This window comes from Mesoplodon densirostris, chromosome 18 (genome assembly GCF_025265405.1).
Source record: "Mesoplodon densirostris isolate mMesDen1 chromosome 18, mMesDen1 primary haplotype, whole genome shotgun sequence".
NCBI lineage: Eukaryota > Metazoa > Chordata > Mammalia > Artiodactyla > Ziphiidae > Mesoplodon > Mesoplodon densirostris.
In genome coordinates this window covers 49714445-49734476 of record NC_082678.1, presented here as the reverse complement: position 1 = coordinate 49734476, position 20032 = coordinate 49714445, and the positions used below count along the sequence as shown (strand labels likewise).

The 20032-nt window shown below is 39.4% G+C and overlaps 1 protein-coding gene across 1 annotated transcript in view; it reads left to right on the top strand.

The window, feature by feature from the left end:
• EFCAB5 (EF-hand calcium binding domain 5) overlaps nucleotides 1-20032 on the top strand; it is a 124808-nt gene that overhangs the window by 63444 nt on the left and 41332 nt on the right. Inside the window, 1 exon segment of the mRNA XM_060082985.1 lies at nucleotides 1217-1372. Coding sequence (XP_059938968.1) covers nucleotides 1217-1372 — 156 coding nt within the window.

The following is a 20032-nucleotide window of genomic DNA, read 5'->3' as shown; positions in this document are numbered from 1 at the left end:
TGTTCTGGCTTCAGGAAGAGACTGGAATAGGGAGTTGGAGAACATCAAGACTCTTTCCTCTCTGCTTTTTGTTTCATCTGTCTCTGTGTACAGACTTCTTCTGCATCCTTAGTTCACATGGAGAAATCTGGCCTCCCAATAAATCTTAAGTTTACATTCACAGGTCCAGCCCCTCTCAGAGATCAATTGGCCATTCCCCAGTCCTAATTCTCAATTTGCAGTATAGAGAATCTGAATGAGTTTGTTTAGGATAAGTATCCTCCCATGGCCCAATCATTTCTAGCTATGGAAGCAGGGCCATTCAGTACAAATTTGACTGCCACTGTGCTTGGGGCAGAGGAAGAAATCATTGACTTGTGAGGTAGGCTAACACCTAAAGAGGAGTCCACTCAGAAACTCTTCCAGTGGTTGATACACTGCTCTCTATCACAAGATACTTACAGTCATGTGTAGATCAAGATTGTAATGTTCCTGACCTATCAAATTAGCAGAAATGTGGAAAGCAATACACACTGATGATGAGGCTGAAGAGAAACAGCCACTCATACATTAGTGGTGGGAGTGCAAAAGGGTACAAGCCTGATGTCAAAACCTACCAAAAGTACAGATGTGTTTACCTTCTAAGCAAGCAATCCCACTTCTGGGAATCTATTCAGCAGGGCTCAAGAAGAATAGCCCAAGAGCATAGGTGTTTTCAGATTCTAGACTTTCAAAAGAAAAAACAAATCATGGACAAAGGATACTTTATTGCAAAATCAGAAGATAAAAAAACCACCCACTCTCCCCATCCCTTCACTCCAATAATTAAATGTAGCCAGTCTTGGAGCACACATGCTCTTATATCCCCTACATCAAAAGAAAAACTACATTCAATTTTTAGAGCTATTCATTTATAGGCCACATTTTATGACTGCTGCTATTTCATACTGTGAGGTTAAAACTGCTCCCATATAAAATTGATGTGATCTAGAGGGAAATTGTTCCAAAAATATCTAGTCCCGCTTGTATATGGTGTTGGGGACTGTACTGATCACCTCTCTCTGCAGCATAGCCTTGTATAATAACACTAACATGAAAATACTTTATCTAAGTGACAAGCAAATGATATGAAAAAAATTGCAGTCAGTAATTTCATGCACATCAACTGAATCCTTGGAAAAAATCCAAGTAAAGAACACGGTTTTAAATCAATCATTTATCCTCTTTTTCTCCACAGTTCATCTCTTCTCACGTTGCAGGCTTTAAAAGTGAAATGTTTGAGGAGCTCCTTAAGCACCTTTGCCACTGTGCAGATGAATTCAGGGAGGTTATAAAAACTGACATGCGGAGACAGATGTTTGCTGAACTCTTTTTGCATTGTGACCATGGGAAGGTAAGGTAAGACCCTTAAAGCAGTGCTTCTCAAACTATTTGTTATGAAGGACCTGTTTTTAGGTTGTTGTTGTCGGTGGTAATATTTTTAATATCCAACCTGTTGTGGACTGATAATGAAAATGGATTACTAGGAGGGAAAAAGGACATACAAAATACAATTCACGTTTTATTATCAGATTCAAATCTGATTTATTATCACTTTCTCAAGTTGCTATAACATTCTAGATGTTATTCTCAATTTCTACCTTTCACATCACAGATTACCTCTCGAGTGGCATTGTATTTCATGATTTATAACTTGTCCCTAAGTTTCTTTCCCATTCTTAAGAATGGGTTGCTTAGAATTGTTTTTGCTTACTCTCTTTGCTGGTGGCTTCCTATAGAAAAGAGCTGCTGGGAATAGAAAGCCTACCACATTTTATTCTGCTTCTTAAAAACAAGAAACATTTATATCAAAAAGTATTTCTAGAAATAGGATTTGGGAAGGCACTAGTGTGCCAGGATACCAAATGGATTTGCAAAAATAGATACAAACTTTACTGAAATATATTTGTTTATGAACCTTATATTTATTTGTTTGCATCCCCATGTTACTGAAAAGATTTAAGGAAGCTTATAAGAATAGATACAATGCAACAGAATAACATAGATTAAAAGTAGGATGAAAGAAGAAAAAAATAAGAGGCAGGATACTAAGTGAAGCTGGGAACAAAGCCCAAAATGCATACCAGAATGACCTAAATATTTGCTCTGGTTGTCTACAGGTCTGAATCTAATCTTCCTAGTAGTGAATGTGAAAGGGAAACATGACAAAACACACTATTGACAATGCTTTTAAGATAAATATAAGCTGGAGCTAAGAAGAAGTGCAAAAATTTGGGATAAAAAGTATAGTCAGGAGTTTCTTCTGGAAGTATCCATTAAAGGGGCCCTATGTGATGAAGTGAACATCTTTATGCTGGACTTATAATAAGTGAAAAAACGACTTTATTAGAACAGTTTCTCTTTTTTAAAATATATTTATTTATTTATTTATGGCTGCATTGGGTCTTCTTTGCTGCACGCGGACTTTCTCTAGTTGCAGTGAGTGGGGGCTACTCTTCATTGCAGTGCGTAGGCTTCTCATTGCGGTGGCTTGTTGTGGAGCACGGGCTGTAGGCACATGGGCTTCAGTAGTTGTGGCACATGGGCTCAGTAGTTGTGGTTTGCAGGCTCTAGAGTGCAGGCTCAGTAGTTGTGGCACACAGGCTTAGTTGCTCCGCGGCATGTGGTATCTTCCCAGACCAGGGCTTGAACCTGTGTCCCTGCATTGGCAGATGGATTCTTCACAACTGCACCACCAGGGAAGCCCAGAACAGTTTCTTAAAACCACCTTACAGGTAGGTAAATGATACGACACCTGACCACAATTCAGAAAAAGCAGTTCTTAAAGGAGCCAATGCATTACAGTCTAGGTTCTCAGATACCTGCTAATTTGGCTTAAGTCAGGAATATATTTTATGAAATCTGAAATGTCTATGTGTCTTTCAGGCAATCCTTGACAATTGTTTCTTTTAACGGAGCTAATAATAAATATTGGGTAACATGGGTTAAGATTTTACTCCCTGACAAATGCCAGGAGAACAACTATTCTCTGTTGGCCAACTTAATACCAACTCGTGTGCAGTACAAAACATTACCTCACATAGTGGGATATCCCACACAGTGGGATAATATTTAGAAGAATAACTCAGGTTTGCTTATGCTTTTTGCTTTTCTTCCCACCATTCAAACAATAGTTATGTGCTGATCTTCGAAGGAAGGTAGATACAGTCTAGAGTAAAGAAGTTAATTGAGTTTCTGAATATTTTCAACGAGGAGCTGAGACAAGAGTTCAAAAGCCTCTACTTTCAAATGAAAATACTGGGATCTTGAGAAAGAATGCAAGAATGCAAAATATGACATCAAAGCACTTTTTCTGTCAGTGGGAAGTTGTGATCAGCTGATGGGAGAAGAAGGTTGGAGGGGTTGTGACTACTGCTTAGGGGTTGCCTGGCTCCCTAAGTCAGAGTTAATATCTGATATTACACCCTTATACCCCAACCAGGGTTGTATGTTGAAGGCAACATTATAGACACTTAGAAATTCCAAGTAGGTTGAGGAGAAATTTAAGAACACCAGGGCTTATGCATCATTTCCTGGGTGTAGCTCAGAGACTGCAAGCTTCATTGAGAAGTCCTGAGTGCAACATGGCACTAAAGAGGAAGGTTAGCCACTGCAGAAGGAGGGGTCTAGGTGGATGAGCCTGAGGGTAGTCCCACTCCTGTGGCTAGAGGAAAGATAATTAGTGTTCCTAAATACCTGTGTGTAAAGGGGGTGGGTGTGCAGAGAAGATGACAGTAAAAGTTCTGGAAGTACCCCCAGGAAGTGTCCAACACTTGAAGTTGGGACAAGGAGAACCATGGGCATTAACAAAAAACACCAAAAAAAAAAAAAAAAAGTCCCACTTCCAAATGATTCAGTGGGATGAACTCCATATGGTCAGAATCAACAAGTACTACTGGCACTGAACTAATTGCCCCTTTATTTGATGGTAGGACACTGTAAGCCCCCAAAGAAAAATGGGCAAAGGATATGAACATAGAATATGTAGAATCACTGCATACTCAACAGATGAGCAAAAACATTTTAAAATGACAATACCGAAAAATAAATAAATAAAACAAAATGATAATACCTATTGCTAGTAGGGATAGAGGAAAAGCATTTTTTCAAACATTCCTGGTGAAAATTTAATAGTATAGTATCTTTGTAAAGCAATCTGGATATACCTATTTAACTAAAAATTATACACATCCTTCAACCAAGTGATCCCATTCCTGAAATTTTTATCCCAAAGAAATAAAAGCACCAGTAGAAAGAAAATACACGTACAAGGATGATTCCTGTGGCACTGTTTACACATGAAAAAGAGAGAGAGAGAGGGAGAGATAAAGGGAATGTTTATCTGTAGGGAAATGTTTTTTAAATGAGGGTACATCTACATCTTGGAATATCATGCAGCCTTTATACAAATTGAATAGATCTACACCAGCTGACTTGGAGGATTTTTATATATTATTAATGAGTGAAAAAAGTAAAAGATGGAGAACTGTATGTAATAAGATCCCATTTTTGTAAAGCAAACAAGGAGATAAACCATATGGGTACATATACATAGGTACACATGTTTGTCTATCTGTAGCTACATGAGCCTAGAGAAATGTTTATAATAAGACATGTAGTTAACTGGAATGAGACTCAGAATCCACCATTCAGAGTGGTCCTTAAAGGCAGACGTCTCCTCTGAGATATTTATTCAGTTGAAGTTTTCAGAATTAGGTACAGCATTAAAAAAAAAAAGCAATACTAGTTCTTAGTCAGAGGATGCTATTAAAAATATATATTGGGGCTTCCCTGGTAGCACAGTGGTTAAGAATCCTCCTGCCAATGCAGGGGGACACGGGTTTGAGCCCTGGTCTGGGAAGATCCCACATGCTGCAGAGCAACTAAGCCCCTGTGCCAGAACTACTGAGCCTGTGCTCCAGAGCCCATGAGCCACAACTACTGAAACCAGTGAGCCACAACTACTGAAGTCCACGCACCTAGAGACCATGCTCCGCAACAAGGGAAGCCACTGCAATGAGAAGCCCACGCGCCGCAATTAAGACCCAATACAGCCAAAAATAGATATATTAATTAATTTTTAAAAAATATATATGTATATGGAGCCATGCTTTGTTGAGTGAGGAGCAATGATCTTTTAAGTGTTAACCAGGATCTTGAATCCACAGTGCCATCCACTAGCTTCTTGTTTCAACCAGCCATGTTCCAAATTAAACCCCAGAGATAAAAAATATATATATGTGAAATTAAAACTTTACTACATAAGATTAGCATGAAATTAGACACTGAAGAAGAAAATATTAGTAAACATAAGGACATAGCAATAGAAACTATCCAAACTGAAGCAGTGAGAGAGAAAAAGAAAATGCCTGAGTGGTTATAAAAGACTTTTCTCCTCATTTAAAATGTTATTTAAATGATCATTTACTCTTTGAAGCAAAACTAATAATGTATTGTGAAGTTTACAATATATGTAGAAGTGAAATGTATGACAACAATAGCAAAAATAATGGATGGGAGAAAATAGAAATAAGTTTCTTACATTAGGCATAAAGTGTGTAATATTATTTGAAAGTAGACTGTGATAAGATAAAGATGCATAATGTTAAATTTTAGAGCAATTACCAGAAAAAAAGAGAGGTATAGCTATTAAACCAATTGTGGCAATAAAGTGGAGTATTAAAATATAATCAAAAGAAGGCAGGAACGGGACTTCCCTGGTGGTGCAGTGGTTAAGAATTTGCCTGCCAATGCAGGGGACACGGGTTCGAGCCCTGGTCCGGGAAGATCCCACATGCCATGGAGCAACTAAGCCCGTGTGCCACAACTGTTGAGCCTGAAAGCCAAAGTTATTGAGGCTGCGTGCCACAACTACTAAAGCCTGCATGCCTAGAGCCCCTGCACTGCCACCACAATGAGAAGCCCGCGCGCTGCAACAAAGAGTAGCCCCCACTCTCCTCAACTAGAGAAAGACCACGCGCAGCAACAAAGACCCAACACAACCAAAAATAAATAAATTTATTTTTTAAAAAGGCAGGAAAAGAAGCAAAAAAAGAAGGAGAAGGAGAGAAAGAGGAAGAGGAAGAAGGAGAAGGGGGAGAAGAAGAAGAAGAAGAAGAAAGAAGAAATGGGACAAAAACAAACAAAAAACCCAAGTAGCAAGATGGTCTATCTAAAGTTAAACATAGTAATAATTACTTAAATGAATATGGGCTAAACACTCCAGTCTAAAGACAGAGATTGTCAGGCTGGATAAAACCAATATAAAGATACAAATAGTTTAAAAGTAAAGGTATGGGGCCTCCCTGGTGGCGCAAGTGGTTGAGAGTCCGCCTGCCGATGCAGGGGATACGGGTTCGTGCCCCGGTCTGGGAGGATCCCATATGCCGCGGAGCGGCTGGGCCCGTGAGCCATGGCCGCTGAGCCTGCGCGTCCGGAGCCTGCGCGTCCAGAGCCTGTGCTCCGCAATGGGGGAGGCCACAACAGTGAGAGGCCCGCATACCACAAAAAAAAAAAAAAAAAAAAAAAAAAGTAAAGGTATGGAAAAAGATATATCTTTTGGCTACATTAGTATAAGACAAAGGAGCCTTCAGAACAGGAGTATTACCAAGGATTAAGAGGGCTACAGTATAACGATAAAGGGGTCAATTTGATAAGAAGACATAATAATTCTAATTGTCTATACACCTAATAGAGTTTCAAAGTACATGAAGCAAAAAATGACAGAACTGAAATTACAATTGGAGAATTAAACACTACTTTCTTAGCAGTTGATAGAACAAGTAGACAGAAAATCAGCGAGGATATAAAATACTTCAAAAATGCTGTCGGGGCTTCCCTGGTGGCGCAGTGGTTGAGAGTCCGCCTGCCGATGCAGGGGACACGGGTTCGTGCCCCGGTCTGTGAAGATCCCACATGCCGCGGAGCGGCTGGGCCCGTGAGCCATGGCCGCTGAGCCTGCGCGTCCGGAACCTGTGCTCCACAATGGCAGAGGCCACAACAGTGAGAGGCCCGCGTACTGCAAAAAAAAAAATGCTGTCAACCAACTTGACTTTGAGTGTTATAGAACATTCAACTCAACAACTGCAGAAAAATATACTTTTCAATTGCACTTGAAACATTCACAAAGATGATCACATGCTATACCATGAAACAGATCTCAATAAATTTAAAAGAATTAAAATCACCCTGTGTACGCTCTTTGACTACAGCAGAATTAAGTTAGAAATCAATAAGAGAAAGATAGTTGGAAAATCCCCAAATATTAAGAAACACTTCTAAATAACCCATGAGGAAAAAAAAATCACAAGAGAAATTAGGAAATATTTGAAACTGTGTGATAACTAAAACACAATGTAATAAAATTAGAGAAATGCCACTAAAGAAGTGCTTAGAAATTTATAGCTTTGAGTGCTTATATAAGAAAATAAGATCAGTCTAAAATAAACAAATGGGACCTAATTAAACTTAAAGCTTTTGCACAAAAAAGGAAACCATAAACAAGACAAAAAGTAACCCTCAGAATGTGGGAAAATATTTGCAAACGAAGCAACGGACAAAGAATTAATCTCCAAACAGTTCATGCAGCTCAATATCAAAAAAACGACAACCCAATCAAAAAGTGGGCGGAAGGGACTTCCATGGTGGCACAGTGGTTAAGAATCTGCCTGCCAGTGAGGGGACAGGGGTTCAATCCCTGGTCTGAGAAGATCCCACATGCCTCGGAGCAACTAAGCCAGTGTGCAACAGCTACTGAGCCTGCGCTCTAGAGCCCGCAAGCCACAACTACTGAGCCCATGTGCCATAACTACTGAAGCCTGCACGCCTAGAGCCCGTGCTCTGCAACAAGAGAAGCCACTGCAATGAGAAGCCCACGCACTGTGTGGAAGAATAGCCCCCATCACCGCAACTAGAGAAAGCCCGCACGCAGCAACGAAGACCCAACACAGCCAAAAATAAATAAATAAATAAATAAATGGGCAGAAGACCTAAATAGACATTTCTCCAAAGAAGACATACACATGGCCAAGAGTCATATGAAAAGATGCTCAACATCACTAATTATTAGAGATTTGAAAATCAAAACTACAGTGAGGTATCACCTCACACCAGTCAGAATGGCCATCATCAAAAGATCTACAAACAGGGTTTCCCTGGTGGCACAGTGGTTAAGAATCCGCCTGCCAATGCAGGGGACACAGGTTTGAGCCCTGGTCTAGGAAGATACCACATGCCGCAGAGCAACTAAGCCCATGCACCACAGCTACTGAGCCTGCACTCCAGAGCCCACGAGCCACAACTACTGAGCGCACACACCACAACTACTGAAGCCCGAGTGCCTAGAGCCCGTGCTCCGCAACAAGAGAAGCCATTGCGATGAGAAGACTGTGCACCGCAACAAAGAGTAGCCCCCCCTTGCCGCAACTAGAGAAAGCCGGTACGCAGCAGTGAAGACCCAACACAGCCAAAATAAATAAATAAATAAAAATAAAATAAATTAAAAATAATCTACAAACAATAAATGCTGGAGAGGGAGTGGAGAAAAGGGAACCTGCTTACACTGTTGGTGGGAATGTAAATTGATACAGCCACTGTGGGGAACACTATGGAGGTTCCTTAAAAAACTAAAAATAGAACTACCATATGACCCAGCAATCCCACTACTGAGCATATACCCTGAGAAAACCATATTTCAAAAAAGACACATGTACCCCATTGTTCATTGCAGCACTATTTACAATAGCCAGGTCATGGAAACACCTAAATGTCCATCAACAGGGGAATGTATAAAGAAGATGTGGTACATATATACAATGGAATATTACTCACCTATAAAAAGGAACGAAATTTGGTCATTTATAGATGGACCTAGAGTCTTTCATACAGAGTGAAGTATGTCAGAAAGAGAAAAACAAATATCGTATATTAATACATATATGTGGAACCAAGAAAAATAGTACAGATGAACCTATTTCCAGGGCAGCAATAGAGATGCAGATGTAGAGAATGGACATGTGGACACAGTCGGGGAGGGGAGGGTGCAATGAACTTGGAGATTAGATTTGACATAAATACGCTACCATGTGTAAAATAGATAGCTAGTGGGAACCTGCGGTATAGCACAGGGAGCTCAGCTCATTACTCTGTGATGACCTAGATGGGTGGAGTGGGTGGGGGAGGGAGGTCCAAGAGGGAGGGGATATATGTATACATAAAGCTGATTCACTTCCTTGTACAGCAGAAACGAATGCAACATTGTAAAGCAATTATACTCCAATAAAAATTTTTTAAAAAAGAGCAGTCTAAAATCAGTGATCTAAACTTCCATCTTTTTTTTTTTTTTTTTTTTGGTATGCGGGCCTCTCACTGTTGTGGCCTCTCCTGTTGCGGAGCACAGGCTCCGGACGCGCAGGCTCAGCGGCCATGGCTCACGGGCCTAGCCACTCCGCGGCATGTGGGATCTTCCTGGACCGGGGCACGAACCCGCGTCCCCTGCATCAGCAGGTGGACTCTCAACCACTGTGCCACCAGGGAAGCCCTAAGCTTCCATCTTATAAAGCTAGAAAAAGAAAAGCAAAACCAAATAAATGAAAAGTAAATAAAAAGGAAGAAATGATAAAGAAATCAGCAAAAATCAATGAAATAAAATACAATTGTGAAAATCAAAACAAAAGCTGGCTCTTTGAAAAGATGAATATAATTGATAACGCTCTAGGTAGAGTGATCAAAGAAAAAAGAGAAGAAACAAATTACTGATATCAGGAAAGAAAGAGCACTACAGAGCCACAGACATTAAAAAGACAGTGGGGGGGAGGACTTTCCTGGCAGTCCAGTGGTTAAGACTCCACCCTTCCAGGACTTCCCTGGTGGTCCAATGGTAAAGAATCCGCCTTCCGATGCAGGGGATGCGGGTTCAATCCCCGGTATTCGGGGAACTGGGATCCCACATGCCGTGGGGTAACTAAGCCCGCGCCACAACTACTGAGCCTGCGTGCCTCAACGAGAGAGCCCACGTGCTGCAAACTAGAGAGCCCACGCACTGTGGAGTCCGTGCACCACAACTAGGGAGAGAAACCTTTACGCCACAATTAGAAGAGCCTGCGCCACAACTAGAGAGAAGCCCGCACGTGGCAAAGAAAGATCCCGCGTGCCTCAACTAAGACCGGACGCAGCCAACAAAGGAAGGAAGGGAGGGAAGGAGGAAGGAAGGAAGGAAGGAAGGAAGGAAGGAAGGAGGGAGGGAAGGAAGGAAGGAAGGAAGAAAATAAATAAGACTCCGCCCTTCCACTGCAGGAGGTATGGATTCAATCCCTGGTCGGAGAACTAAGACCCCTCATGCCGTGTGGCATGGTCCAAAAATATTAAAAGAAAAAAATTTTTTTTTTTTTTTTTTTTTTTTTTTGCGGTTTGTGGGCCTCTCACTGTTGTGGCCTCTCCCGTTGCGGAGCACAGGCTCCGGATGCGCAGGCCCAGCGGCCATGGCCCACGGGCCCAGCCGCTCCGCGGCATATGGGATCCTCCCAGACCGGGGCACGAACCCGTATCCCCTGCATCGGCAGGCGGACTCTCAACCACTGCGCCACCAGGGAGGCCCAAAAAAATTTTTTTAATAAAATAAAAAATAAAAAGACAATGAGGGAACATTATGAACAACTTTATGCCAATAAATTTGCCACTTAGATTGAGTGGACAAATTCTTTGACAGACACAAATTACCAAGTCTGACTCGAAAGGAAATAGAAAACCTAGATACTCTCATATGTATAAAGAAATTAATGTCATTAAAAACCTTTCCACAAACAAAACTCCAGGCCAAGATGGCTTTACTGCTGAGTCCTAGCAAACATTTAAGGAAGAAATAATTCCAGACCCACACAAAGTCTTCCAGAAAATAGAAGCGAGAACATTTTCCAACTCATTTTATGTGACCATCATTATTCTGATATAAAAACCAGACAAAACTATCTCAAGGAAAAAAAAAACCTGTAAGCTAATATCTTCCAAAAATCTTTAAGTTAATTTTAGCAAATTAGTTCAGCAATATATTAAAAAGGTAATATATTAAGATCAAGTGGAGTGTAATCCAGGGATGTAAGATTGGTTTAATATTCAAAATTCAATCAAGGCAATTAACCATATTAAGAAACTAAAAAAAGAAAAACTATATGGCCATCTGACCAAGTTCAACACACATTCATGATTTTTTTTAAAAACCTCTCAGCAAACTAGAAATAGAATTTTTTTCAAAATGATAAGGAGCATCTATGGAAAGCCTACAGTTATACTTAATGGTGAAAAAATTAATGATTTCTTCCTTATATCAGGGACAAGGCAAGGATGTCCACCCTCACCCCTTTTATTTAACATTGTAGTGGAGGTACTAGCCAGTGAAATAGGCATGAAAAGAAAAAGAAATCCTCTTTATTCAAGATTACCTGATCTTCTATGTAGAAAATCCTAAGGATATAAAAATTGAATTCACTAGAACATATACATGAATTTAGTAAGGCTTCAGGACATAAGATCAATACATACAGATCAATTGTATGTCTATATACTAGCAATGAGCAATTGGAAAATGAACATTTTAAATGCCTAAATCACATACATGAAATACGATAAATTGAACAAAATGTATACAATACCCATAGACTGAAAACTACCTAACATTACTGAGAAAAATAAAAAACCTAATTCATTGAAGAGACCAGTCCTCATTTCTCTCAGAGACCATACTCATGAATCAAAAGACTCACTGTGTTTAGTCAGTTCCCAAATTGATCTATAAGTCCAGCACAATTCCGATCCAAATCCTGGCAAGCTTAGTTATAGAAATTGACAAGACTAATTTTAAAACGTTCATGAATTTCAAAGGATGCAGAGTAGCCAAAATAATTTTGAAAAAGAACAAAGTTGGAAAATTTACACTAGCTGATTTAAGGATTTAATATACATCTACAGAAATCAAAACAGCATGGTATTGGCATGAGAATAGACAAATAGATCAGTGGAACCAAATAGTAAGAAATGTAACCACATATACGTGGTCAGCTGATTTTCAACAGAGGTTCCTAGGATAATCTTTTCAACACATGGTGCTGGAAAAACTGGCTACCGACTTTGGGGTGGGGGGGTGAGTTGTACCCCAAGCTTTGCCTCACACCAAGCTTATTAAAAATAAGCTTGAAATTGCCTTTAGACCTAAATGTTTAAGGTAAAATCACAAACTTCCAGAAGAAAACATGAACCTTAAAGGAATATTTGATAAAATGGACTTCACCAAATTTAAAATTCTGTTCTCTGAAAGACACTGTTGAGGAAATGAAAAGACAGCTATAGACTGGGATAAAATATTTACAGTAGATTTAATGACAAAAGTTGCGTGTCCAGAGTGCATAGAGGACTCCTACAACTTAATGAAACAATCTAATCAAAATGCCATGGATTTTTTTTTAACTTTCAGGAAAGAAGATATATGTATGTCCAGTAAGCACATGCAGATATGTTCAATGTCAATAGTCATAGAGAAATGCAAATTAAAACCACTATGAGATAAAAATTACACCCACTAGAGTAGCTAAAATTAAAAAGCCTGACAGGGCCTCCCTGGTGGCGCAAGTGGTTGAGAGTCCGCCTGCCGATGCAGGGGATACGGGTTCGTGCCCCGGTCTGGGAGGATCCCATATGCCGCGGAGCGGCTGGGCCCGTGAGCCATGGCCGCTGAGCCTGCGCGTCCGGAGCCTGCGCGTCCGGAGCCTGTGCTCCGCAACGGGGGAGGCCACAACAGTGAGAGGCCCGCATACCACAAAAAAAAAAAAAAAAAAAAAAAGCCTGACAATACCAAGTGTTGATAAAGATGTAGAGCAACCAGCATTCTCATACATTGCTGATAGAAATGGAACAACCACTTTGCAAAACAGTTTGGTGGTTTCTTTTTTTTTTTTTTTTTTTGGCCATACCGCACAGCTTGCAGGATTTTAGTTCCCCGACGAGGGATTGAACCTGTGCCCTGGGCAGTGAAAACACAGAGTCCTAACCATTGGACCGCCAGGGAATTCCCAGTTTGGTGGTTTCTTAAAAAGTTAAACATATACTTACCATATTACCCATCAACCAGCAATTCCACTCCGAGATATTTACCTAGGAGAAATAAAATGGAATGAGAGAAATCTGAACATATGTATACCCAAAGACATATTTAATGTTCTTAACAGACTCATTCATAACAGCTCGAAACTGGAAACAACTCAGATGTCCATAACTTGTGGATAAACACACGGTAGTATAGCCACACAGTGGAATTACTACTCATCAATGAAAGAGAATGAACTACTGATATATAATATAACGTTGAGGAATCTTAAAAATATTATGGGGCTTCCCTGGTGGCACAGTGGTTGAGAGTCCGCCTGCCGATGCAGGGGACGCAGGTTCGTGCCCCAGTCCGGGAAGATCCCGCATGCCGTGGAGCGGCTAGGCCCATGAGCCATGGCCACTGAGCCTGCGTGTCCGGAGCCTGTGCTCTGCAACGGGAGAGGCCACAACAGTGAGAGGCCCGCGTACCGCAAAAAAAAAAAAAAAAAAAAAAAAAAAATTATGCTAAGTGAAAGAAGGCAGTCACAGAAGAGAACACACTACATGATTTCATTGTATGAAAATCTAAAACAAAACAAAAAAAAAGAAAATCTAAAACACAGAAAACTAATCTACAACAGTAGAAAGCAGACTGGTAGTTTTCTGGGGCCATGAGTAGAAGGGACTGACTGCAAAGTGGCACAAGAGAACTTTTGGTTTCATGAAAATGTTCTTTCTCTTCATTGTGGTGGTAGTTACTTGGGTGTATACACTATCAAAACTCATTAAACTGTACACTTTTTAAATATTTTTTTTGACGTGGACCGTTTTAAAAGTCTTTATTGAATTTGATACACTATTGCTTCTGTTCTATATTTTGGTTTTTTGACCATGAGGCATGTGGGACCTTGCTCCCCGACCAGAGATCCAACCTGCATCCCCTGCATTGGAAGGCGAAGTCTTAACCACTGGACTGCCAGGGAAGTCCCTGAACTGTACACTTTAAAATGATGCATTTTACTGGATGTAAATTATGCTTCATTGAAATTGACCAAAAAATCCAAAAAGTGTTCATAGTAGTGAAAAACTAAAAACAACACAAATGTACATCAACAATAAAATGATTAAATAAATTTTCATATATATATTCATACAGTAGAATATTGTGTAGCAATGGAAAAAGAATTACAGTCAAATGAAACATGAATAACATTCACAGATAAAATGTTGAACAAAAAAAGACACAAAAGATCATATATTATATAACTCCAATTATATGAAATTAAATAACAGATAAACTAATCTATAGTGATAAATATCAGAATAATTACTACCTTTGGGGGAATTATTGACTAACAGAAACCATGAAGGAGCCTTTTAGAGCTGATAAAAATGTTCTATATCTTTATCTGAGTAATGTTTACACAGTATATAGATAGGTAAACATTTATTGTGCTAAACACTTAAGATGTATACCCTTTATTGCATATTTATTATTCCTCAATGAAAAAAATTTTAAATGATCACTTATGGTTGCTTGGGATGAAGTGCCTTGGGCTTTAAGAGACCAAGTGGCTGCTGCATTTTATCATAATTGTAATAGTGCTGACTACAAGGGCTGTCGGTGATTGAGCTTCATCTCACTGCATTGGAGAGGTTATAGAAAGTAAAAGACAAGCTCAGGGCTTTAAATGCTCAGCTCAAGTTGCAGTCACAAAACCAGAAAATGTCCATGATGACTCTAAAGGAATTTCTATTTCTTGTAGCTTCAGAGCAGATATAGATTAAAAAAAATCAGCCCCCAAGTTTAATGGGACAGAATGAAAACATAAGCCAAATTCATAAGTCTCTCGTGTGAAAGTCAGCACATTGCTTGGAAAATAGAGGGATGCTGAGACTTGGAATGGTTACATTTGGATGGAAGCTGAGACTTGTGCCACGAACCTCCCTGAAGACTCCCTTGGCAGCAAAAGCAATCCCTTCTCTCCTTTTTTTGAGGATATAAGCTTTTCTTTCCTTACAGAACCTATAACTTCACTTGGGGCAATTAGCTATTTTCCTTAAGGCCCACCTGTGTATCATCCATTGCCTTTAGACCCAAAAGTCAGATCTCAGCATGCCCCAAGAGGACTAGTCAAATCTGTAGAGAAAGGTGATTGTTAGTATTCCAGGAGAATAGCAAGTTTTTGCTAATTCATAGCAGCAGAAACTTGGGGAACATGTGTGGGAATTGATTATAAAAAATTTTTTTTGGCCACGTCACGTGGCATGTGGGACCTTAGTTCCCAACCAGGGGTCAAACCCGTGCCCCCTGCAGTGGAAGGTAAAGTCCTAACCACTGGACCGACAGAGAATTCCTGTTTATAAAACTTTTAGACTTAGGAGGATGGATATAACTTTGGATTAGCCCAGATTTATCAATATCATTACACTTAGAAGATTTGCTAAGCAGTAATATTTTTAGTATCTTGGAAATGGTTTTAACAGTTTTCTTGGTAGATTAACTGTAACCTTGACTCAAATACAGCCTACATTCAATGAAATTGAGATGCCAGAGCCTTCATGGCATGCTATAAAGGAATAAATCCAAAGGCTTGTAAAATTGACGAAGTTGATTTCTCATAGGTAGCCTACGCATATTCACCCTATTCCCCAAGAGTCCCCAGGTGACAATCCCTGAGAAATCCATTAATGACGGGAGCACTAACATCCCTAAAATGCTCTTTGGTAGCTGTCCTCTGTAGGTTGGAAATGATGGTAGGAGATAGTGGCATTGAAGTGGGCTTTCTAGTTTCAAGGAACTGATGGGATTCCTAGAAGACAAGTGGCATTTAACTGCCAGAGATAGAGTCTACTGGTCAAAGTTAATATCATAGATAAATGGTATTTTGACTTAGTGCCCAAGGTTAAAGGCCATATTATAATAGACCTTATTTGTCTAGGACTCATACTGTGGTTTTTTACCTAGTTCCTGAACGTATGATTGGAATTACCACAATGAACAGCAGAAATTAAAGTGGCCATATGAATGCTTTGACTCATAGATTTTCTGTAGTGATCATGCTTTTCTTAGGAATTACGTAGGTAGGATATCTACTAAATTATTACTAGAACTGTTTACAGAAAAGCTCTAACTATGGGGCCAGAAACATGAGATGAGACACCACAATGGAGAGTTTTGGCTTCTTATCCAGTTCCCAGACAAGCAGTTGATACACCCAGAAGGCTTTGGTTGAAGTGGAGGCTGGCCTTCTTGAGGAAGAATTCTGCTAGGAGCATATACTCTAGATCTTACTTCAAGCCTTCCTCAAAGGGCATGTAGCCTTTTACTAGGGTGAATATGCATTGGAAAAAGGGAAATATCCCACCAGACTTTCAGAGATTACCAGACTCCAAGTTAACACTAATCCCTGGTATCCCAAAGTGCCCCAGTGGACCACTGGTTAAAGGTAGGGCTTATGGATGTCAAGTGATAAATGCTGTTTTGGTCCAAGGTTATATCATAGACCCAGTTAATCTGCGGGACCTAGCTATATTTATTTCTGGTTCTTGAATGTACAACTGAAATAGACATGTACAGCAACTAGCAGAATTCTCACAAATTAGGGGCTGAAGGCTATCATGGTGAACTTTCTCTGCCTGCCAAAATGGTAAAAAACAAACGGATAACAAAAACAAATTTAAAAAAACACAATTCCACAGAGATTAGATATGAAAATATATTAGTGATATGAAGGATTCAGAAAATAACATTCTTATTACATTCTTATCTAGTTCTTCTGTTTTGCCTATGCAGAAGGTAGGTAGATCTTGAAGAATATTTGTAGATTACACTAACACCATTTGCAGCTGCTATTCAAGATGTGGAACCTTTATTGGACCAAATTGACACAGATCCATCATTCATGACAACTGATCTGGCAACTACTATTTTCTCTAGAGCAGTTTGCAAGGACCAACAAAAGAAGCTTGATTTCACCTATTAGGAACAGCAGCATCCTTTCACTGCCTTGGCATAGGGCTAAGGCAGCTCTTTTTCTTTCTATCATAATTTAGTATGCAGAGACATTGATTGTGTTGACATATCATAGAACATCATACAGGTTCACCACCTTGATGATTTCCATTGTGGTGATTGGACTGGATGAGCTGGAAGGATTAGATGCCTTGGTAAGCTCCATGTGTGTCAGAGGGTGGAAGATAAAAACCATAAAAATTCAGTGTTTTCTACTGGGCATATACCCTGAGAAAACCATAATTCAAAAAGAGACATGTACCAAAATGTTCATAGCAGCCCTATTTACAATAGCCCGGAGATGGAAACAACCTAAGTGTCCATCATCGGATGAATGGATAAAGAAGATGTGGCACATATATACAATGGAATATTACTCAGCCATAAAAAGAAATGAAATTGAGCTATTTGTAATGAGGTGGATGGACCTAGAGTCTGTCATACAGAGTGAAGTAAGTCAGAAAGAGAAAGACAAATACTGTATGCTGACACATATATATGGAATTTAAGAAAAAAATGTCATCAAGAACATAGGGGTAAGACAGGAATAAAGACACAGACCTACTAGAGCATGGACTTGAGGATATGGGGAGGGGGAAGGGTAAGCTGTGACAAAGTGAAAGAGCGGCATGGACATATATACACTACCAAACGTAAGGTAGATAGCTAGTGGGAAGCAGCCGCATAGCACAGGGAGATCACCTCGGTGCTTTGTGACCGCCTGGAGGGGTGGGATAGGGAGGGTGGGAGGGAGACGCAAAAGGGAGGGGATATGGGAACATATGTATATGTATAACTGATTAAATTTGTAAAAAAAAAAAATAAAATAAAAAAAATATATATATACGATAAAAAAAAAAAAAAAAAAAAAAAGAATGAAAAAAAAAAAAAAAAAAAAAAAAAAAAAAAAAAATTCAGTGTTTTCTACATTGGTAAAATTTTTAGCTTCCAGTAGTTGGAAGCATGACAGGATATCTGTTTCAAATACGAGGCAAATTGCCGTATCCTGTGCCACCTACTACTAAGAAAGAAGCATAATGCTTATTGGACCTTTTTACATTTTAGGAACAACCTTTACCACATTTTTATCAATCTGTGCTGCTCTTTTGTGTTAACTGAGCCATCAGCTGGCAAAGGGGATCCCAGAGCAAGAAAAGGTCTTGTAGGCTTTCTAGGCTGCATTACAAAGCCTCTTCTTTATCTTGTGCCTTATCGCCTAGAAGATCCTACAGTATTTGAAATGAACAGGGCAAATTAGAAAGCTATCGCAAGTTTCAGTAGTAGAATCACAATGTAGATCCCTCAAATTTTGGAGCAAAACCATGCCTTCTACTAAAGTTAACTATTCTCCTTTGAGAAACAGCTCATGTGTATGTTTATACTGTGATAATTCATAAAACCATACACTTATTATTTGTGTACTTTTCTGTATGTTATTTTTCAAAGCTTTAGTTTTTAAAAATTGTATGGAAAAATGAAGGTCCAAATATAGCAAAAACAATTCTAAAAAGAAGAACAAGTTGGGGAGAATTTTCCTGATTTATAAAAATAAAGTTATATTAACAGAATATTGAACCTGGCATCAGACCTATGAGAATGTGGGAATTTAGTGTATAACATGGATGTAAACTAGTGGGAAGGGACTGATCAATAAATGATATTGGGATGATTGGCTTCCATATTGAAAAAAAAATTAGATTTCAGTCTCCTTAATGAGGAAAAATAAGTTCCATCTGATCAAAGACCTAGATGTGGAAAACAAAATTTTTTAAGTTTTAGAAGCAGAAATAGAGCGTGCCTTTTGACCTCAGTATAGGTAATACTTCCTAAATAAAACAGCAAGTAAGCACAAACCATAGAGGAAATGATTGATGCATTTGACTACTTCAAAATTTAGAACAGTGATATGGCTAAACTCACCAAAAGTTAAGTTAATAAGAGATTAACTGACATTGATAAGAGATAAACTGAGAAAGACTATTTGCTATATAGATAACAGAATGATCATTATCAAAAAATTTATAAGTTAATAAGAAACAGACTACTCATGCCAACTGAAAAAATGGGAAAGGACAAGAAAAAGCCATTCACTGGGGGACTTCCCTGGCGGTCCAGTGGTTAAGACTTCCCCTTCCAATGCAGGAGGTACGGGTTCAATCACTGGTCAGGGAGCTAAGATCCCACATGCCTCGTGGCCAAAAAAACAAAACATAAAACGGAAGCAAGATTGTAACAAAATCAATAAAGACTTTAAAAATGGTCCACATGGGGCCTCCCTGGTGGCGCAGTGGTTGAGAGTCCGCCTGCCGATGCAGGGGATACGGGTTCGTGCCCCGATCTGGGAGGATCCCATATGCCGCGGAGCGGCTGGGCCCGTGAGCCATGGCCGCTGGGCCTGCGCATCCGGAGCCTGTGCTCTGCAACGGGAGAGGCCACGACAGTGATAGGCCCGCATACCGCAAAAAAAAAAAAAAAAAAAATGGTCCACATGAAAAAAATCTTTAAAAAAAAAAGCCATTCATTGATCAGGAAACCCAAGTACATAATAAACATATGAAAATGTAATATATTTAATCTCACTAATAATCAGGGAAATGCAAATTAAAATAATTAGATACCATTTTTTATCCATCAGATTATAAACTCTAACAATATCAAATATTGGCATGGATATGGAGAAGTTACATCCTCATTCAGTGCTGGTGAGAATGTAAATTGGTATAGGTGTTTTGTAGAGCTATTTGGCAATAACTACTAAAATTGAAAATGCACATTATACACAATCCATTAATTATACTTCTGTTTATTTACCCTAAGGAAATGTTTACATATGTATACAAAGAGAAGTATGTAAGGATATCCACTGCAACATTATTTTGGTATCAAAATACTGGAAATAATCTAAATGCTCATCCATAGAGGGGT